Consider the following 23,136-nt stretch of genomic DNA (forward strand, 5'->3'; position numbering starts at 1 on the left):
GTAATAGTAAGGTAGCCGTTTGGGTGGAGAGGAAAGGAGGGATCTTGGCGATATTGTAGAGGTGAAACCGGCAGGTCTCGGTAACGGATAGGATGTGTGGGGTGAACGAGAGGGACGAGTCAAGGATGACACCGAGATTGCGGGCCTGCGGGACGGGAAGGATGGTCGTGCCATCCACGGTGATGGAGAAGTCTGGGAGCGGACCGGGCTTGGGAGGGAAGATGAGGAGCTCAGTCTTGCTCATGTTGAGTTTTAGGTGGCGGGCCGACATCCAGGTGGAGACGTCCCGGAGGCAGGAGGAGATGCGAGCCTGAAGGGAGGGGGAGAGGACAGGGGCGGAGATGTAGATCTGCGTGTCATCTGCGTAGAGATGGTAGTCAAAGCCGTGAGAGCGGATGAGTTCACCGAGGGAGTGAGTGTAAATGGAGAACAGAAGAGGGCCAAGAACTGACCCTTGAGGAACTCCAACAGTTAAAGGATGGGAGGGGGAGGAGGCTCCAGCGTAGGAGACCGAGAATGATCGGCCAGAGAGGTAAGAGGAGAACCAGGATAGCATCAGTATAAATGAATAGAATTATAGATATGTACTCATTTGTAAATGGAGATTCCATATCTGTTCTTCCTCCTACTTAGACTGTGAGAGCAAGGAGGGGCAAGGATTGTCTGACCTGATTATCTTGTCTTCACCCCAGCCCTTCGTACAGTGCTTGACACAAAATAAGTACTTAACAAAAACCACCACTGTTGTTATCATGGACCATGCACCCTTAAAAATGCTTTACCAACGACATAACATTATTGTTATTATTTTGTTCTTTCTAGCAGACGTCAGGCACTACCTTGCTGTAGTGCCTTATGTCCGCTAGGAAGAACAAAGTGTACAAAATTACGTATCTAGGTATCTGAGCTTATCTCAGAGTCCCCATGAGCCTTCAGGCACCTCCTTCCAAGGGGAGTCCCAGATAAGCAGCATATGGTCTGTGGGAGGATAACGTGTCTACATCAGAGCTGATATCACTCAGGCAGAGCAAGTGAGTTCTAGAAAAGAACCAGGGCTTTGGTTGAAAAAATTCCAGAGCTCACAGAGAATTAAGGTTATTCAAGGTTTCTGACTATCCTTGATTGAATTTCATGCCACTCCAGGTGAAATTAGGAGAAAGAGCATCATCCTAATTGACGCAGAGGTAAGGCACCGGCGCTTGTATTGATCCTTGACTCTGGTAGAGTAGAAGCCTCCCTCAGCAGCGCTGGCTGGATGTGCCAGACAGATGCGGATGCTCCATTGATGGCAATAAAGCTTTTGCTCCAGCAACAGCTGAGGGGTAAACAGTCAAAGAGGCTGTTCTGGCAGTGGAGACATTGTTCTGGATAGTGTCAGAGCTGCTGGCTGCATAGGTAGAAAAGCCCTGGGCTGCAGTTTCTCAGTTTAGAAGGTGTTAATTTCTATTTTGAGCCTACCATATACTGCACAGATAACGGAGTTAGATTCACATACACACATACACACACACACACACGGTGTAGGAGGGAGCTGTTCCAGAGTCTTTGAGGACGTGAGGATAAAACTGTTAAACGAAGTAGAAGCCAACTCCCTCCTCCCTATATTGCTCTTCCCTGCCCGGCAAAAGAAATTATTCCCTTTTCCAACAAGTCAAGAGGAAACATCCAAGAAGGATTACACTAACTACAGCAAATCTGCATGGGAAGAAGAAAGAAAAAGAAACTAAAAAAAAAAAATGTTTCACATAAAATCTCACCCCCCTAAGATAGGCTCTTTGGGGACAGCAGATAGTGAGTCAGAAAAGTTCTGTTTTCCCCCAGTCCTCCTGACCCTCCGACTTCAGCCTGTCGGCAGCCAGGCTAGGTCTGGCTCCTCCCACCCACAACTGCTACGGCAGGGCCCATACAGGGTTGTGGGTCTCTTCCTGGAAGGGAGCTCCACCCTCCTCTCCTACACCCCTTCATATTCGGCCACTCAGGTTGTGGGATAGAAAACAGTTTCTGACTCTGTCTTGATCTTTAGTTCAGAGTCTGCCTCACCCATCATAGCTGGCTTGATGATGAGATGCTTACAACCACTAAATAGCCTCCTCTAAACTATAAGCTCACTGTGGGTGTCTCATATTGCTATACTATACTCTACCAAGCATTAGTAGAGTTTTCTGCACTCAATAAATACGACTGATGACTGATTTCCACCCACTACTGTTCCTCCTCAATCCCTGTCCCTGTTATGGATTCCAGGGGCCTTGGGTGAAAGAGAAAAAGGAAATGACTCATAAGATACTGCCAACTCCTGTGCATTTTCTGCCTTTCTCTCTTTAGCCAGAATTCCTTTGCTCTGTTTCTCTTTCCCACCTTAAACCTCCGCAATTATCAAGGTCCCTTGCTTCCTGTAGTGTACAAGAAGTCACTGTGCAGACAGAGCCCTTGACTGTATGGATCAATATTCTGACCCTTTATGGCACTGCTTCTGTTCTTGGGCTTGGGGGAATGGGGAAGTTGGGAAGAAGACATCTGGAGAGAAGGAAAGAAGTCACAGGAAGGGTAGAAGAGAGATTCTTAGGTTGAGAAACTGATGTGGGAACCATGAGTGGGAATGGAATAAATAAATGGGAAGCAGCATGGCTTAGTGGAAAGAGCCCCGGCTTGGGAGACAGAGGTCGTGGGTTCTAATTCCGGCTCTAAAACTTATCGGCTGAGAGACTTTGGGCAAGTCACTTAACATCTCTGTGTCTCAGTAACCTCATTTGTAAAACAGGGATTAAGATTGTAAGCCCCACGTAGGACAACCTGATTACCTTGTATCTACCCCAGTGCTTAGAACAGTGCTTGGCACATAGTAAGCGCTTAACAAATACCATAATAATAATAATAATGAGTGGACTTTCTTCCTTCTGCTTTCTTTCTTTCATCTTTTTCTTCCCATTTTCATTTCGCTCCTGGCTAAAGATAGAGAAGCTACTCTGACTAGAAGCAGTGGAGTCTAGTGGAAAGAGCCCCGGCCGAGGAGGGGCCCTAGGTCTGATCCCGGTCCTGTCACTTGCCTGCTGTCTAATTTTAAGCAAGTAGTCACTTAACTTCTCTGATCCTCAGTTTCCTCATCTGTAAAATAGGGATGAAACACTTGTTGTCCCTGAAACTTAGACTGTAAGTCAATTTTGGGTCAGGTACTTGTGTCTGACCTGATTATCTTGTATCTACGCCATTCATTCATTCATTCAATGGTATTTATTGAGCGCTTACTATGTGCAGTGCACTGTACTAAGTGCTTGGCATGTACAATTTGGCAACAGATAGAGACAATCCCTGCCCAATGACGTGCTCACAGTCTAATCGGGGTAGAGAGATGGACAAAAGCATCTAGTAAAATGCTCTAAACATAGTAAGCACTTAAAACCACAATTATTATTATTATTATTATTAATAGTCTGTGAGCCCATTGTTGGGTAGGGATTGTCTCTATTCATTGCCAAACTGTACTTTCCAAGCACTTAGTACAGTGTTCTGCACACAGTAAGGGCTCAATAAATGATTGAATAAGGAATAAATGCTTATGATGTGATAGGCACTTAACTAAGCACTAAGGTAAATATAAGGTAAGCAGGTTGAACACAATCCCCATAGGGCTCACAGTCTTAATTCCCATTTTCAGATGAGGTACCTGATATTCAAAATTAACTGACTTGCCCTAGGTCACAGCAGAAAAGTGATGGAGTCATGATTAGAACCCAGGTCCACTGAATCCCAGGGCCCAACTCTTTCCACTAGGTCATGCTGCTTGTGTAATTATTATAAGGATCTGAGTCCATGGAGTATGAACTAGGGCTGAATGGACGAACAGGGTCAGAGTGGACCCCAGGGAGAGGTGGAGAATCAAAAGGGGGTTAGAGAATTCTCACTCACACACACACACACACAGTACAACTTAGACTTTGAGAGGGAGCTTCTCCTTGCACAATGTCCTGACATCTTTCAAGAGAGGCCCTAGTTAGTCAGTAAGTCATGTTTACTGAACACTTACTGTTTGCAGAACATTGTACTTAATGCTGGGAGAGTACAATATAACAATACAACAGACACATTTTCTGCCCACAACAAGCTTACAGTCTAGAGCGGGAGAGAGACATTAACATAAATAAAATTACAGATATGTACATAAATGCTGTGGGGCTGGGAGGTGGGATGAACAGAGAGAGCAAGCCAAGGTCCCCCACTCTACCCTTTAGTGGACCAGACCAGAAGGAGATATGGGGACACCATGAAAGTGGGCAAAGGGCTCAGAAGCTTTCCTTCTCTCTAAAGGCCATGCCCCGCTTGAGAGTGGGAAACTCATGTGTTTCATGACTTTTCCATAGGCCCTTTCAAAGCTCTAGGAAACACTTCACAGTAAAGATATCCCAAGTCCCAGATCTTCATTTTGCGATGGTCCCCCACACTTCAATGTGACCATTTCTTATGCAGACAGAGGAAGAGAGACACTCACAGCCACTCTGACATGTTGCTTGCCGCACGAAGAACCACTTTCTTGATGAAGAACATTACAGATATCACTGTAACTATGAAAAGAGTTCAATAGCTCTTGATTATCAGTTTCGAAGCAGCGAAGGATTGTTGTGTATTTCATTTTGGGTTAATGACCCCATTCTTCAGTAACGGCATGTGCTGTGGGTAATTGTAAAACTGGTGTTTCCGAGAACAAAATACTTCAGGAATGAATGACGAGAACCCCTACCATAGCCGCTTCCCCAACCCAGAGCCCCCACTTACTCACCACAAGTTCTGAGCTTGTATGGAACGTCTCTATGTATGATGTGTAATGGTGGTCATCCATTTGGTTTAAGATGGCTGTCATACATGCCACAAAGTGACTCTATCAGAAACAAAAAAAAGACCATAAAGAAATGGAAATACTCAAATTATAGAATCTATACAACATAGAGGTTGGAAGGGGTCCTAATAATAATGATCATGATGATAATAATAATAACACAGATTCTAAGATCCTTGTGGGCAGGGATCACTACATCATCATCATCATCATCATCGAGTTGGCAGGCACTTTCCTTTCCCATAATGAGCTTATAGTCTAGAATATCTACCAACTCTGCTGTAATGTACTTTTTCAAGTGCTTAGTACATGCTCAATAAATACCATTAATTGACTGGAATTTTTAAAGTGCTCATTATGTGTAAAGCATAGTATTGAGTGCTGGGGTCGATACAAGATTATCAGTTCAAACAGAGTCCCTGTCTTCCACAGGGTTCACAGTCTAAGGGGGAAAGAGAGCAAGTATTTTATCCCCATGGTACAGATGAGGGAACTGAGACACAGAGAAGTTATGTGACTTGCCCAAGGTCACACAGCAAGCAAGTCAGAGACAGGATTAAAACCCAGATCCTCTCATTCCTAGGCCCATTCTCTTTCTACTAGGCCACACTGCTTCTCAAGAAGTCACCTCATCTATCCCTGGACATGAAAACATCTAAACCAGTCAGACCAGTGAGAATCTTAATTTTAAAGACTTCAATAAAAAGAGATTCCACCATCAGCTTCGGTTGTCTGTTCAGGTACCTCATGCATCTTTTAAGGAAGTTCCTCTTTCCATCTAATCAAAGTCCCTCCTGTTGCAGTCCAAGGCTCTTTCGTCTCATTCTGTCTTCAGTGGGGAGTGAGAATAGCTGGTAACCCCTCCTTCACCACCCATACAGTCCAAATTTACCTAGACAAATGCTCCCCAGTTTGAGAATGCTGTCAAAAACCTTTAAAAATAGAGAGTACTTCAGAACTCCACAAAAGACAGAAATCTACAAAATCATCAGAAAGGTGAACATATGAATATGATGCTCAGTGGAAAGAGCCCGGGCTTGGGAATCAGAGGTCATGGGTTCGAATCCCGACTCTGCCCCTTGTCAGCTGTGTGACTGTGGGCAAGTCACTTCACTTCTCTGTGCCTCAGTTCCCTCATCTGTAAAATGGCGATGAAGACTGTGAGCCTGACGTGGGACAACCTCATTCCCCTGTATCTACCCCAGCACTTAGAACAGTGCTCTGCATGTAGTAAGCGCTTAACAAATACCAACATTTATTTATTTTAGTGGATCTGAGTCACCTCTTGAGGGCAGGGACCCTGTCTTCTACTTTCACTGTGTGCTCCCAATCTATCGATCAATCAATAGTGCCTAGTATTATATGGTCAACGACCAGGCTTCACACACAGTAGGCCTTCCATAAATATTGATGATGGTGACGTATGGGAATTGTATTACATCTGAAGCTTGTGTACTCATAGATGACCTGAGAAAGTAGGTAGATTTAGCATAGTCCCATTTCCACCTGCTGGAAACCCGCTAATCTCTGGAAAGGAGCCATTATATTTCATATGTCATCTTACATTAAATAAAAATATTCAAACAGAGCGGGCATGAGGGCATCATCATACACTCCATCCACAATCCTACCCAGGTTGGTCCCTTCCCAAGTAGGATTTCTCTGCAGCTAGGCTGTCTGCTGTTGAGAGAATAGTCCAGGGAGAACCCTAAGAGATAAGCTTTAAATGTGTCTCCTCGGTCAGGTTTACCTCTTCTCAATGCCTAGTCCATTCCTCTAGACTGTAAGCTCACTCTGCATAGGGAACCACCAACTCTGTTATATCGTCAGATTGTACTCTCCCAAGTGCTTAGTACAATGACTGCACACCGTAAGCACTCAATAAATACCACTGATTGACTGACTGGGACAGCAAAGAAGGGTAGACTGCAGTACCTCTGTATGAGACCAGGCGGAAAGGCTGAAGCTCTAACGCCAAGCCTTCTGCAAAGATCTCCAGAGAAATGGAATGAGGGCAGAAATGGGACAACAGACGAAACCTTGTCTGCCGAAGAGTGAAATGATTTGGGGGAAACCTCTCCCCTGACCTGTCCCGCCCCATGTCCCTGGTTCAGCCTGACTGACAGCCAACTTTCCTTCCATCGCCAACTCAACCAATTCCCGCTCCTCTAAACAGTAACTACTGCTGTGGGTGGTTTGTCAGAGCCGACCGACTGAGGGCAAGAGAGGATTTGTGTGTGTTTTTCCCCCTCCTTAAAATTAAAAAAAAGAAAAAAGAGTGTTCAGGTTATGGCCACTAGAGGTCTTTCTCTTTCATATGGTGGATGCTGTGCAGTTTGTACTGCTTTTTATTTATTCCTACGTGAGCAGACCTAGTACACTTCTTGCATATAAACAGTGAAAATTACAATATAAAGGACTTATTATACCTTCTTTTGGAGTAATTTTACTGTTAGTCAAAACCCTGTCTGCCCAGCAAAGCTAAGGAGATACATTTTTCTGCAGGTAATTCCACTGCTTCAAGGTAAGAGATTTGTATGATTTGGGTTGTTAATGTTCTGAGAGAAAATGCTGGTATTTCTATGAAATCAGTTTACTTTCAAAGGTGCATTGTTGAAATGATTTCTTTTAAACCGTTGAACATCTACTCCTGTCAGGAATAACAGACTGCCGGGCAAACAGTCATCGGGCTGCTGCCTGTGGTTTCCAACGGTCTAGATTAGAATTTGAGGGGGGAAAAAAGCACTGATTTTTTAGCCTAAGTTGTTGGACATTAAGCATAAAAGCATACTTTTCCTTTTAGAATTTTTAGAAACTTCAATGCTACAGAAAGATCATTTTCCAATTAATAGACAGTAACCGCTTCATGAAATCCCCATTATCTTTTTACAATTATTTGGTCAGTGTGACACAGCTTGTAGATCGATCAAAATGACTCTTATTGGCACATAGTTTCTCTGCTTTAATTGCACATGGAAAAGGAAAAAGAAACTAGCTGGTTTCCTGTGGCATTATAGCATAATGTAACTAAAGTTTGGACAAGCGCAAATGTAAATTGGGCAAATTGTCGGATATTTTGATGTTAGCAAAATATACAGTGTTCTCGTGCAACTGAAATTGCTAGTCTTTTCCTCTGGACACTTCCTGATCTGAATTCTGTCAGAATTCTCATCAATGTGACTGATTGATAGATAAATTGGAATGAGACAGGAGAGCAGCAGGTTTATCATATGAAAAGACACTCCCCCCTGCCATTAAAAAATCCTCTCTGCCACATTAAGAGAGGCAGATAGAGTAACATTACGCTTGTCTGATCTCTTGTTATTTCTGAGCAAAATTCTTGAGAATGACCATTTAACTGCCACCTTCCCCACCCCTGCTTTCCTACTCAGTTTAAGATCTCTCTTTCAAAAATCTGATTTTTTTTTAGGCGTGGGTAGGGCAAAGGAATTTAATTTTTTTACCAGCTGCTCAGACACTCCAAACCGCACCGTGGAATATGTCTGTCTCATTGTTTTAACATTGCTCAAACTTTACAGTACTTCAACTCCAACTCCCAGCTCAGTCAGCAACCAATGTAATAGCTGGTCTGTTTATTTGGATACTGCCCAGAAGGCCGTATCCAACCTGCCACCTTGCTCTTCCCCCCTTTTCCAGGTTAATTGTTACAATCCTCCACTCACAAATGCTTTCTAACCTCTTTGGGACCTAGTAATCAATGTTTATTTACTATGGAGGCAGGAGACTGTCAGATGCATTCATCTAACTGTAAGCATTCCTGGTGTCTGATTATGGATTCTAAATGCTGTTGTTTTTAAAAATAAATGAGTTGATCTGAATATTATATTTCAGGGAGAAACTAGCTTAGAAACTCGGAAGTCATTCAAGCACAAACGAGATAAGTCACCTCTGCTACATTTAAGCCTTGTTGAAATGTACCTAATGAATTACATCTTGACGATGCATGATTGAAACTAGGTCAAACGAGTAAAAATAAGTGTAATCACTGGGAGCATTTGACGGATGAGGGAATATTTAAGAGCATAAGAGTGGCAGGAATTATCTGACATATGAGACTCTGAAGACATACTGTATAATCAATTCTGTAAAGTAATTCATCCCATTACTAGGAAGGTCTGCTCACCTCAATGACTACAGAACCTCAAAACAAAACAGTAGCCATGATCTGAATTTCAGGAAGGCTGAAATGCAATATGATAAAAATTTCATTCAGTGGGTTGTTTGAGATGCTGTGCAGAAAGTAGGGTCACACAGCAACAGCTGATGAAAAGCCCCAGAAACTATGTGACATATAGAAAAGCATGACTTGTCACAGGAAGTCCATCAAATCTCAATGGTATCTTTATTGTGCTCATCATGCAGATACACACACGCCAACACAAAATCAGTGGTATTTTTGAGCACTTGTTGTGGACAGAGCACTGTACTAAATGCTTACACACACACACACACACACACACACACACACAGCCTTTAACCAGACCACCTGCGAGGTAAGACTATTTTGTAACAACGTATTCTCAAAACACTGCAGCCACCAAAACAAACTTACAGCCTACAAACGGTGGGTGCCGGGACATGTTATTCTTCCAATATCTAAGGCAAATTGCTCGCCAATCCATCTGAGATTGTCAGACATGATGAGCCCACCGATGGAAGGACAGAGAGCCCAGGAGATACTGGGGCTAGGAAATAGAAAACTTGAGTAGCTAGCAACCCAAATGCCAACATTACTATGCAATACCAGTTGGTGTCAGGTTACCATAGTAACTTCAAATAATGTTCAAGCCCAAAATAAAATAAATAAAAACCCTAAAAGACAAACAAGGAAAACTTAGCAGCAAAAAAAAAAGGAAAGTTCCTTTCACGATCCATGAATTTTGTTTATTTGGAGAGCTTAACCAGCAATGAGTAGAGTATTTATATTAATCTACATGTGTGTCATATGGTTACATAACAGGTCTGGTTTCTCTGCTGGGATGTCTGCTGTGTGTTTCCTGAGCTAAACAGAGGACTAGGGAATCAGAAATGAGCATGTCAGACATTCTGGTTAGAAAAAGGAGAATTAATCCTTTCAGGTCCCTAGAATGGGACCTCCCCTGGGAAAGACTATGTTATAATTGTATAATTGTGGCTTGAAAGAGTTAACTCATCATTAGCAGTCATCCAGGACCCTGCTCTGAAGGAGAATTTGGCTTCTGAAGTATGCTTATGGATTTGGGGCTGTGTGGCTGTGGGTCACGGCATCCAAACTGAATGCAAGAGGAGGGTGTTGATCAGCTCTGAGGCAGTGTTTGTGTGTGTGTGTGTGTGTGTGTGTGTGTGTGTGTGGTGTGGTGGGGGTGAGGAAAGAGAGGAGATTAACTAATGAACCCAGAATACCCACATGGATGATATAGATCCTCCTAAACATCATGCTCGCCTCCCTCATTCGCAGCAGAATTTTTCAAGCACCTAATATTTGCAAATCACTGAACCAGAAACTTAGTGAATATCTAGAAGTATAAAGCCCAGTTTCTGTCCCTGAAGAGATTACAGCACTGTAGATTGGCCTCCTCCAAACAACATCACATCCTCTGCAACCAAAGCTTCTGGAAAAACAACCGATGGGGTGCATTTTTCCCTTTTTTTCATATTCTTGGTAATAAACATGTCAGGGGCCTGCCAATTTGCTAAGCGAGTGCGGTTTTATTAGATTTAGAGTGTGGTGGGAGATTTGACTTTAAGAAAAATTGCAGGTACATAGGAAAAGTGATTAAAATGAAATCAGGGTGCCAAAATTTTATTCATCTTTCATTGTTTCACAGAACACTGTTGGGAAATTACTTTTTGGGAGAAGGGAAGAGAAAGGGAATCCCTTTGTTGGGAAAGATGCCAAATGAGCAGAAATGTTTTCATCAGTGACGTGATCTATGCTAATAGTTATATGTATCAGGTAGAATAATAGTGTTCTATATTAGGAATGTATGTAGCTGGGTCAGAGAAATGCCATTTGGTGACTGAGTATGGTATGTAAGATCACACTGACCCCTTCTGCAACAACTCCAAAATTCTCACACACGCCAATGCAGTAGACTACACAATGCCTGATATCTTCAGCCTTAACTTGAATTCACCCAGAGCCTCAGAAACACTCTGTGTACCTTCAGAATGCTTCACCTCTTGACCCAGAGTGCCAGGAAAGAGTTCCTCCTGAAGATGCCAAAATTTAGCATGACTCTGTACTTAAAAGGAGCTCTCTCTTGACCTGGAATGATGCATTAGATCTAGCCTGAACCATAGCTGAGTCCCTTTCCAAATAGTCTTGACATAATGCTGCTGCGCTGTCAGGCCATCTCAGTACGGAAGCACTTACACTGTGACTGGTAACAGGCCAGGTGTTTATTTACCAAATGAATAAATGGCACCTCTAGCCCTGGTCCAACTGTGGTCGCCCATCATCGATGAGCATCTCCGGCAAATCGTTATTTTACAGGAGGAAGTAGGACTCTGTGCAGTGGTAGGTTTCAGGCTCTATTTTTATATTGATTCCTGATGTCTTCAAGTTCATTGGGCTTGTCTTCTTGTCTCTCACAGACGAATGAACAAAAGCCCAGGTAGCCTATTTGCACATCTTCCTGACAGCTTCTGCTTTATGATTAAAACTATTCAAGTCTGTTGTGTTCCGAATCCATTGTTTTCTTCAGTGACTGAATATTATTCAGCACTCTATAGCTTTTAAGTCAGCAGAAGATAATTTTCTAAATGTTGCTCTAGTAAGCCAAAAAAAAAAAACTGCCAAGAAGAAAGAAGAAATGTAATGCTTAAGAGAACACCCGTTCATGAAGTGCATCAACTCCAACCTCAGTTCTGCATTACGGCAAGTCGCCAAGGGACTTCACTTTGGGGTTTATGCAGATTAGGAAACTCAGACCTGAGTACAGTTCCAATAAATCAGGCCAGGCTAAAAAACCCTTTCTCCCACTGTGCTTCAAGGATCCTGATGATGCTGACATCAACGGTCTGTCCGGTGAAGTAAATTTTCTGCTTCAAATGCGTTGCTCTTCCCCACTCTGAGTATCTGGAGGTGGCCAGTACTAGAAAGCAGTGTAGTTTGCAAGATGATGCAAAAACCCAAATGAGCCCTGGGCCTTGCTCTGAATTATTAATTTGTCTTCTGCTTTTTCAGCAATGGGTATCTGCCTCTGATGGACTACTGGAGATCTACCAGGTTCAAAAACCTGCGGGCTTGTAGCTTTCCATCTAGGCTCCAGAGCCAATCTATGGTTTTCCTGTGACTTGAGGGTTAAGGAAAAATTCCCCTTTAAGGCAGAAGAGTCCTTCATCTGGTTCCCAAGTCAAAGAAAATGCTTAGAGGGTTCGGAATGGGGACACCACTTTTACTTTCCCCTCCTCTAGGGTTGCAACAACTGAATCAACATGCAAAAATGAAGCCTGCAGTTAGGCCCCACAAAGAAGGAGGTCCTATAAAACTAAACTCCCCATCTATACTTTTGAACCCTTCCTACAGAACGCTGAATGAGAAATATTCTCTCTTCTATATTTTGCACTTCTTTCTGATTAATTGTGTGCAATACACCAATGAGGTGCAGAGGAGTAAAGGAATCTGATCTGCGAAATGCAAAGTCACATTGACCAACCATTTTTAGGAAGGTTTTGCACTGTACCTTTATCCCCGTTTCAGACTTTCCCTGGCATGAATGCACTCCAATACCACCCTGCTAATTGATCATCTGATCAAGTGGGGCTGATAGCTCACTATTTTATTGGGTTGCAAGTTTCCCAACCTTTATTTTCTTTTGTCTTTCAATCTTTCTAATTCTCATTTGTCCTGTGCTTTGATTTTCAGAACAGCATCAGCCCCTTCCAAGCATTATCTTACACCATTTACATTAGCATTCTCCTGGCATCTTTTCCCAGTTATGAATCTCAAATTTAAAGGCCCCAGGAAATAACAGGTGTCAATGGTGGGAGAGAGCTACCCTGGGATTTCTGGGAGAGGCTGAGGAAGGAGGGTTGGTGACACCCCCCACCATAGGGAGCCTGACTGTACTGATCCCTCTTTTAGCCCTCTGACTTCTCCCAAAACTTCTTCCAGGAACCTCTTGCTATATCCCTTTTTGTCACATGCAGAATGGGTGCTAACTGATCAGAACTTCTGAAACATGTGCAGGAGTTTATAGTCACCAACCTCCAAACTACATTGACATAACTAATAGAGGTGACTGTGAATCTGGAAAAAAGATGGAATGACCCAATGACCCTGATGTCAGCCCCAGGGATGGAACACCCTAGGAATTGTGACTTTCCACCTCCCTTGGGTCATACTGCTCTATTGTTGTCCTTACCCTAAATAATGAACTTTCAAGTGAAACTAAATGAAAAAAATTGTTACCAAGGGTCTTTGTGCTAAATTCCCAGTGATCCAGTTCCCATTCCCTTATCAAGGAATTTAATCAAAGAAGATGTCACATTTGTCTGATTTGTTCTTCACAGACTGCTTCAAATTGCTCACCCTATCACCATCTTCTGGTAATTCTGAGAAATCTGCTCAATATCAGTACCACTTTACCCTTTTTTTCCCCATATGCTAATTTGGGATTCCATGCACGGCACCTTGCAGGTCGCAGATCTCCTCAAGATGGGCAGTTTTTGATAGGACCACATTCTGGGGGGAAATCTCTCCAGTTCTGAAAATCCTCACAAACAGCTGTGATCTAAATATCCTGACAGAAGAAGAATTTCCATCAGGGGAGGACTTGGGGATGGGGTACATCCCAGGCATCAGCAGTGTCTGTAAGTTTGGGAGAAGTCAGAGGAAAAGGAAGCATTCACCCTGCATTTAGTTGACATAATCAGAAAAAAAATATAGTTGGAATTAAGTTAACAGATCCTATCTATATGTATTAAAAGTGCTGCAAGCCCACTCATGTTTTCAATCTAATGATAGGGAGCTGCGTAACTGGTACTTTTTAGTTCACTTCAGCAGAAAAGTGATAAATACTAGGTTGGGTTCATGCAGACAAGGGAGCTAAGGCTGGGAGATTGCTTCCTTGTACAAGTCTCCTGCTTTTCTCATTGCTATATACAACTTATAGTTGCTTCACAGACATTACGGCAACCCTGGACCCTCGTTTTTTCCAATCTGAGGTCCTCCAGTTTGGGCTCCAGAAACTGTCATGGTGTCCCCACCCTCCCTCACCACCATCCAACACAGACTGGCTGGTGGTTGTGAAATCAGTGGTGGGACTGGTGTGATCTGAATTTCTAGTATGATGTTTCTGTTAAATCTGATTTTTGCCTGCACTGCTCAGGAAATACTTAGTGTTTGATGTTTTGCACTGAGCTTTCCCTATGGAGGATCAAGGCAAAGATAATATTTTTAACTGACAAATGCTGTCCAAAAACCTTGCTCATGTGATATATGTTCAAGAATGATTTGGACACATTTATGGATGAGAGATGTATAATGGGTTACTGGAGGGGAAACTTGTAGAAAAGAATAAACAGAGAAGGATTACAAACCATTTAAATTGATTCTCAAACAGGTTCACAGTGGGTTAACGGATGGAAGAGTTTGGAATATTAAGAGTTAGGTCTCTAACCATGGGTATGAATGTAAAGAGAGAAACCATTGCAAACACACTGCTCTTCCAAAAATCCTTACGTGCTAACTGTCAGAGACAGAATGCTAGACTGGAGTTGGAATAGTGACTGGCCCTATCATGGAAATTCTTGTATTCTTAAATCATATTCTAAGGCAAAAGTGGTAGCTTGAGATGAATTTACAAATGATCTATGTCATTTAGACCAACTTATTTTTATAGAAGTGTTATCCAAATAATTGCCTCAACTGTCCACTTTCCTTTGTGGTATGGCTAGACATAATGTATGTGTATTTTCTCTACTGGGGTATTTCAGTATCCTCTGTCTAACAGAAATAAAGAGATAAAATTCCCTAAAGTCCCTGCTTTTCTATTGTCATTTCAGACAGGGAACACTTTAAAATGTCCAGAACTAGTGGTCTTCCAACATTAATGCAAATATTTGTAAAAAGCATTTATTAGAATTCCTTGTTTGCAGGTGCTGCAGAACCCAAATCCTTTAGCCTGAAAAAAATAACACCAATGAAAAACAAAGAGCAAAACCTACTGTATTCCTAGCACTTCCTTTGGCTTTCAAGTGCCGTGTCTATTCTGTGCCTATTACCTAAAACTGGGACATTGTTAAGAAAATCAAATTAAAAACCAGAGGTGCACAAACTGCTACCTCAGTGAAAAATCTATGCTGGCATATACAAACAAGCCCACTGGGGGTTCTCCCAGCAACTTCCAGCAAGATGGATAGGGGTTGCACCACTTGTTAAAGAGTGTGAAACTGTGGGCTAAGCTTTCAAGAACAAAATAGGTCCTCAGCATTTCAAGGGCGCTTCCTGAGTTCTGCAGTCTGGGACCTTGGTTCTGTCTTGGTTAGAGAGTGCTTTGGGAAAGACATACATTACTTATTACTATGACTGGAACTAATTATGCACTTGCAATATGTCCAATGTCCTGCAATAAGCGCTGGGGTAATTAGGAGAAACTCAATTAAGTCCCAGCCCCTGGCCCACTAAGGACTTGTGAACCAAATGAAGGAGGACAAGAGAGAGCACACTAGAAGGAAAATCCAAATAATATTAATCAGTTCAAGCGATCAATGGTAAAACATTTAAGATTTAAATAACACTCAGAGAGGGTGGTCCCCAGATACCTCTCTGCTCCAAACAAGTAGTATGTGTCCAAACACCTTGATTACTGTTTCAGCCTCCTTGTTGACCTCCCTGCCTCTCCCCAGTCCAGGCCATACTACACTCTGTTGCCCAGATCATTTTTCTAAAAAACATCCGGTCCATGTTTCCCCACTCTTCAAGAACCTCCAGTGGTTGACCATCCACCTCTACATTAAACGGAAATTCATTACCGTCGGCTTTAAAGCACTCAATCACCTTGCTCCTCCTATGTCATCTCACTGCTCTCATGCTACAACCCAGCCCGTACACTTCGCTCCTCTATTGCCAACCTACTCACTGTACCTCAATCTCATCTACCTTGCTTCCGACCTCTCACCCACATTCTGCCTCTGGCCTGGAATGATCTCCCTCTTCATAACCGGCAGACAATTACTCTCCCCATCTTCAAAGCCTTACTGAAGGCACATCTCCTCCAAGAGGTCTTCCTTGACAAAGCTCTCATTTCCTCTTCTCTTGCTCGCTTCTTGGATTTGCTCCTTTTATTCACCCCTCCCTCAGCCCCACACAACTTATGTGCATATCCATAATTTATCTATATTAATGTCCATCTCCCCCTCTAAACCGCAAGCTTGCTATGGACAGGGAATGCGTCTACCAACTCTGTTATACTGTACTCTCCGAAGTGCCTAGTAGTGCTGTGCACACAGTAAGTGCTCAATAAATATGACTGATAGATTGATTGATAAAGAGAGAACCCATCACTATTATCCCAGCATCCCTCAGGTTGGGAAGGTAGGCTTTCTGCATCTCCTCAGTGGCAGGTGTACCCTCCCCAGCATTTAGTATAGTGCTCTGCACACAGTAAGCACTCAATATACATGACTGAATGAGTGAACATGGACTGTATGGTTATAGGCCATGGACGGAATAGTGCACCTAAGGGGTTATTTTTCACAATCCTTTGTTTAAGCCAGAAAATTCACTGTTCAAACCATTCTCAATTTTCTTGTAAAGATATGGTTTATATTACAAGGCCATTTAGATCTGCCAGAGCATTTCAGTGAGTGATTCAGATTTACCAGTGCCTTAGTCATGTTATCAATTCTTGATTACTGAGGAGCTGCTTATAAATTGTGGGGATGATCTAGTTTCTGGGTTTCTCCTCCCACTTCCTCCTGGGACCCACTCCACTTCCCTGTTTGTAGCATCTTTCCCAGAGACTGGGGAAAAGAAGGAAGAGATGGGGAAAGTCCATGCTACCTATGTTTGTCACTTAAAAGACTGGTCAGGAGAGGAGGTTGAAGTAATTGGTTATGGGTTTGTGAATTATAGTCAGTTCTTTCAAAAAGCATGTGTTCAATATACAATTTAGATTGAACGTTATTGGGGAAATGAGAACGTTCTGCTATTGGGCATCTAAATAGAGAGAGATTGCAATATCAAAATAAATGTTTGTCAATCAATCAATGGCACTTAATTGAGCACTTACTATGTAGATGGCACTGTATGAAGCATTCTTGACAGTATGATACAACAAAGTTGGCATACACATTCCCTGCCCACCAGGAGCTTACAGTCTAGAGGGGAAGATTGACATTAAAACAAATTACGGATATATACATAAGTACTGTGGGGCTGAGTGTGAAGTGAATAAAAAGTAGTTAAAGGGTACAGATCCAAGTGCATAGGTGACACCAAAAGGAAAGAGAGTAGGGGAAATAAGAGCTTAATCGGGGAAGGCCTCTTGGAGGGGATGTGATTTTAGTAAGGCTTTGAAGGTGAGGAAAGTGATGGCCTATTGTATATGAAAGGGGAGGGAGTTCCAGGCCAGAGGGGGGACGAGGGCAACAGATTGGTGGTGAGATAGATGAGCTCGAGTAGGTTGTCACTGGAGGAAGCTCACTGCGGGCAGGGAATGTATCTATCAACTCTGTTGCACTGTCCTTTCCCAAGCACTTAATACAGTGCTCTGCACACAGCAAGCACTCAGTAAATACAATTGGTTGATTGATTGAATGAGGAGCGAAGCACGTGGGTTGGGTTGCACTAGAGATTCAGTGAAGATGGAGGGGGTGAGCCAATTATTGAGTGCTTTAAATTTTCTGTTTGATATGGAGGTGGATGGGCAACCACTCTAGGTTTTTGAGGAGAGGGGAGCCATGAACTGACCTTTTTTTAAAAAAGAATAATATGGACAGAAGAGTGAAGTAAGGACTGGGGTGGTGAGAGAGAGGAATCCGTGTGGTCAGCTAGGAGGCCTGTTACAGTACTTGAGGTGCTTGGATTAATATGGCAGCAGTTCGGATGGAGAGGAAAGGGTGCATTTTAGTGATGTTGTGAAGGTAGAACCAACAGGACTTGGTGGCGGATTGAGTACATGGGTTGGATGTGAGAGATGAGTTGAAGATAATGCCAAGATTTGGGTTTGTGAGACAAGGAGGATAATGGCTTTGTGTCAGTCAAGGTGCACCCGACTATTATATGGGTTTTACTTTAATGAAGGAATCAGCAAGACTCTAACCCTCATGTTATAGCAGAACTGAGTGCATCTGTAGTTTGAGATTTTCATGCTGGCCCTTTCCCAGGGAATGTGAAAGTCAAACTGCCTATCAGGTCTTTAATGGATCTCTTTCAGTGAATAAAATATGGAAATTGGGATTAATCAGCCCCAAAATAAATTCCTAGGTGGTAGGGAATGTATATATGTGAACCATTGTCCTTCACAGATGAAGGTTACACTGAAAGAGATCGGTATTGTACTGCATTCACACAGCGGCTCTCTCATGTATCCCTTCTCTCCTTTGCCCACTTTGCAAGGCTAGACAAAATCAACTCTAAGGTATGATGGGTAAATTCCTCATCCCCCCTTCCACCATTGTCCTGACCATCAAAACCTAACCCCCGGGAGCCAGTTTGTCGAGTAGTACTTTGCACACATACGGAGGTTACGGCCAAAGGGACTTATAAGGAGAAATCTTCAAGATCACCTATGTAAACCGGTCACTGAGGATTAATCGCAGGCTTGGAAATCCAATGTGTAGAAACCCCACCCCGTCCGTTCCCTACCAGCCATGATGGATGCAGTATATGTTTCTTCCTCAGCTGTCTGCAGGCTTCCTGGAAAGCTCATCAGGTAGGGTGGCTATCTCTGCAGCTCCTCTTATTACTCTAGCTAATTGTGAAGAATCTCTAAATGCACAAATGGGTCTTCCCCCTTTCCTGATGTGAATGTCTAAAAGTGACTAATTATTAGTATTATGGTATTTGTTAAGCACTTACCCTGTGTTAAACACTGTTCTAAGTGCTGGGGTAGTTACATGTTAATCAGGTCCAACATAGTTCCTGTCCCTCATGGGGCTCACAGTCTCAGTAGGAGGAGGAATAGAGGCTAATTCACTCAATAGTATTCATTCAATAATTCATTCAGTAGTAATAGTAATAATACTATTGCATTTAGGGCATTTGCAGAGCACTGTACTAATCGCTTGGAATGTACAATTCGGCAAGATAGAGACAATCCCTGCCCAATGACAGGGCTAATGTGAAACCTTGTTCAAGAAACACTTGCTTGTGATGAAGGTCGGGAAGGAGATGGAGTATGTTGAAGGGAAAAAGAAAAGTGCACGTTTGAGGTCCATGCTCGGTTCAGAGATGTTCTAGATCCTCCCCAGGACATCAGGAGGATAGAAAAAGTAGGCTCTGGAGTTAGCCCTAAAATCAGGGAGTCAAACTACTTTCATTGCCAACCTCATGAGGAGATAACCTTCAGTTATTGCCATCATCTGCCTAAGATCCTGAGCTGAAAACTTTCCCTTCATTTACTGCTGTAAAGTGGAGTGTCCAAAAGGGAGATGCCTCTACCCACGCTATATGAGTAAGGCGTTTCCTAGCCCACTGGGAATATGCAATATCAGTTAATCCCATTTTAGATTATTTATGGCTGAGCAATGCCAACTGATGGAATACTGTGTGTTTACAAATCTTCGTTACCCAATATGTTTCCGTATCTCAGCAGTAGACATAACTACAACATCACATTACAATTAAGACAATAAATGCTTATTGCAGGGTTTAAAGTCCCCAATTATGTTAACTCCAAGAAGTGATTATATTTTTAATTTCAGATTTCAAAACACACAATTTCAATTGTATGATTCTTAACACTTTATCATTTTATATTTTGAAGAAGAGCATAAAATAAATTGCCCTTTCTGCAAAGATGTGAACTGAAATACCATGTGTTCCTAATGGTAAAATATAGCCCCATTTAGTTTCATTTCACCAATTCATCCCTAACACAGCTGCCTCTGCAGCCTCCTCTTTGAGTATGATGTGCTGGTCCATTCCAATCAGAGCTTCCTGCATAAATGTAATTTTCAAAGCTGAGAACTCCTCTCAGGATGGAATTCTTTCCTGCCAGACCCAAGAAAATTTGTACTTCCCAGGAAAGGCCTTAATGGGGGATCAGAGATTAAAAAGATAAACAAAGGGACAGTCTAGTCAGAGCTTTGGAATTTAACCTCCCCTGGATTTGGCTCCAAATTCTAGGATAGAGAGAAAGAGAGAGAGAGAGCGTATGAGAGAGAGACTGAGACAGAGACAGCAACAGACTCTGTGTGTGTGTGTGTGTGTGTGTGTGTGTGTCCTGGGCAGAAACAACGGAAGATATATTCTCCAGCCACTGGTTCTGTTAATGAAAGGAAGTGGTAATGAAGAGGTCAGGGCAAGTCAAAGTGTCTGAGTCCTGCTCCCAGAGCTGGATGAATGACCAGGGAAATGTCTACATACACTGCAACCTGAGGTTTGAAAGGAACCTAAAGACTGTAGGTTGTTGCCCTGTCCAGTACGATTGGCCTTGTCTTCAAATATCTTTCTTGACCTCAAGCAACAGTATGGTGACCATGTTCATATTAAGGTTTGGAAAGTCAAGCATCTGCTAGTGGAAACACCAGATCTGAGATTGGGTGGGGGTGTAAAAATGAGGTGCTTCTTTCAAAGATTTTTCTTTCCTTCTGTTCCTGCCACTATGAATTGGTATCCACAAAGGAATATCACCCCAAAATGCAAGACCAGAAGGGTGCTGCTCCTGAAGGGATCAGTTTGAGCTGATCTGGGTGATGATGATTATTATTAATGATACATTGTTTTTGGTATAGCACCTTTACTTTTCCAGAGAACTCTCAATTATCTCACTTTATCCTCATGGCACCTCTGTGGGTTAGGGAAAGGGGAATAATAATATCCCCATTTTACAGATGGAGACACTAAGGCACAGAAAGGTTAAGTAACTGGCTCAAGTTCAAACAACAGACCAGTGGCAAGCCTGGGATTAGAACCCAGGTCTCCTGACTCGCTGACCTTACATCCTCTTCATTAGATCATGCTGTATGATATTTCCAGTCATGCCAATGAATGGAACTGCAGCTTGTTTCAAATAGATGAGTGTGTCAATAGCTTTATTTCTTTCACGAGCCTCTCTTAGCAGTTCCAACCATGTTGGGCAAATATTTTCACAGATAGGGTCAAGCATTTCATTGGATGGAGTGGGAAAGTGAACACTATATTTCATCAGAAGCATGAAACAAAACACCTGACCTTTCAATAATAAAACAATCTGATTTTGCTTTGTCCCCTGGCATATAAGATCCCAGCCAAATGGACTCCGGTTTCAATGGCGATGGATGAAGGGAAATAACCACATAAATGAATGATTGTGGAGATGGTTCATATATGGAAATGGATCATGCTTGATATCCTAGCCTCTAGTTTTCCAAAGGAAAGCCTGGGGATTTGATACCTAAACAAAGACTAATGGGTCAGACATCTCCCCAGCCTGAAAGGAGGACAGGGCTCCTCAGATACAACCCTGGTTCTCAGTAAATACTCCTATTAAAGGAGAAGAGCTGACAAGGAAAAAACAGCTTCCTTTCTTTGAAACTATACAGGGCTCAGGCTGGAATACATCTGGTATACGTGGTACATAAGGATCTCTAACGCTAGCTTTCCTCCCTAGAAATTTTCTCCTCAAGCTGGGATGATGGTGGGTCGATGTGACTTGCCTATATGTAGCATGGGCTATTGTGCCATCTTCACTCTAGGCACAGTTTTCCACGTCAGCACAGCAGTCACTGTCAGAGCTCTACCCCCATCTTCTGCTAGCTTGACTCACTTCCCTGCACTGCGGGGCAAAATTGAATCGAGGAACACATAATTATAGCTGCCTCACAACTGGACGAAATCATTGAACAGGCCGGAAAATTTCACCTGTTTACTCTTCAGTGAGGCTGGCATTAAGGTCAGGGACAACGTTAATTAATCAGATTAGATATGTAAATGAATGCGGGTGCCCTGGGCTTCTCAGCAGTTTCTCCCTCTTCAGCCTGGTATTTTAATAGAAGGGAAGACAATACACAAGATGCAAATGCCTGGGTGTCCAATCATCAGGCTTTGGCACCAAGAAACATCTGGAACTGGGGGAGCAGCAATGGGAGACTGGCCCATATTCTCCCCATTTCTCAGGAGGGAAAACTGAACTGTAGGGACTACTGGAGAGAGGAACCTGAACCCCCAGATTCTGCTCCCACCTCCCCTACTGACGGTGTCTCTGCCACCTCATCAGTAAGGTTGTGATAGGCTTCAAAGCACTCAATCACTGTGCCCCCAACTGCCGCACCTTGCTGTTCTCCTGCTACAACCCAGTCCCTCCCCATCTCCGCTCCCAGTCCCACAGCATTTATGTACATATCCCTATTTATTTATTTAAATTAATATCTGTTTCCCACTCGTCAGCTCGTCTGGGCAGGGAAGGTGTCTGTTATATTTTTGTATTGTACTCTCCCACACATTAAACGTTCAATAAATATGACTGATTGATAAATAGCATTACGAGCTAGTGCCTACCTATCCATGAAAATTAATAGATGGTCAATATCAAATACAGGTTTCATTGACCTTATCTGTTTTTTTCTGAAACCTCTCCAGAAAAGGTGATTCTACAACCCGTTCTTGTTAATTAGCCCAAGGGCTTCATGCTTCTTTTAAACAATATTGAGACCATGTATTGTCTAACCTAGTTTCTTCTTTTAGCAAATTGTGTCAGTTTGCCATTTTCTCTTCACCATCCACCATACAGCATTTAAGTACTTTCACTTCTTCAAATTAAAAGTTTATTGTCCAGCCTTTTCTTGTTTTCTTGATTGTCCTGAGTTTGCTACAGTCCACTTAAGCTGTGGCATGCCAAAGAGGTCTCAAAGTGCTCTAATAAAAGCCAATCTGAGGCTAAGAAATGGGCATATTAACTCTTAGACCCTATGTGCTAGTGAACATATCCCACAGTCGTGACTGGTAGAGATTTGGATCTGGTGCCAAAAAACTCTGTTGCATTGAACTCTCCCAAGCACATAGTACAGTGCTCAGCAACCAGTAAGCACTCAGTAAATAACACTGATCGATTGTTTGATGATAATGATAATGGTATTTGTTAAGCATTTATTACGTGCTAGGCACCGTACTAAGTGTTGGGTGGATACAAGGAAATCAGGTAGGACATCATCCA

General features: G+C 42.7%; 2 protein-coding genes across 5 annotated transcripts in view; one reads left to right on the forward strand and one right to left on the reverse strand.

Moving 5' to 3' along the window:
* Nucleotides 1-23,136, reverse strand: part of DOCK2 (dedicator of cytokinesis 2) — a 359,556-nt gene that overhangs the window by 92,414 nt on the left and 244,006 nt on the right. For all 3 annotated transcript variants that reach the window (XM_007673344.3, XM_029050179.2, XM_039910387.1), the window contains one exon: nt 4,775-4,873. In XM_007673344.3, coding sequence (XP_007671534.1) covers nt 4,775-4,873 — 99 coding nt within the window. The remainder of the gene's footprint in view (nt 1-4,774; nt 4,874-23,136) is intronic.
* The window catches only part of INSYN2B (inhibitory synaptic factor family member 2B), a 104,364-nt gene continuing 88,384 nt past the window's right edge, over nt 7,157-23,136 (forward strand). For both annotated transcript variants that reach the window (XM_007673343.3, XM_003428583.4), the window contains exon 1: nt 7,157-7,355. The gene's annotated coding sequence lies outside the window, so the exon portion shown is untranslated. The remainder of the gene's footprint in view (nt 7,356-23,136) is intronic.

The sequence above is a fragment of the Ornithorhynchus anatinus genome, chromosome X1 (assembly GCF_004115215.2).
Source record: "Ornithorhynchus anatinus isolate Pmale09 chromosome X1, mOrnAna1.pri.v4, whole genome shotgun sequence".
NCBI lineage: Eukaryota > Metazoa > Chordata > Mammalia > Monotremata > Ornithorhynchidae > Ornithorhynchus > Ornithorhynchus anatinus.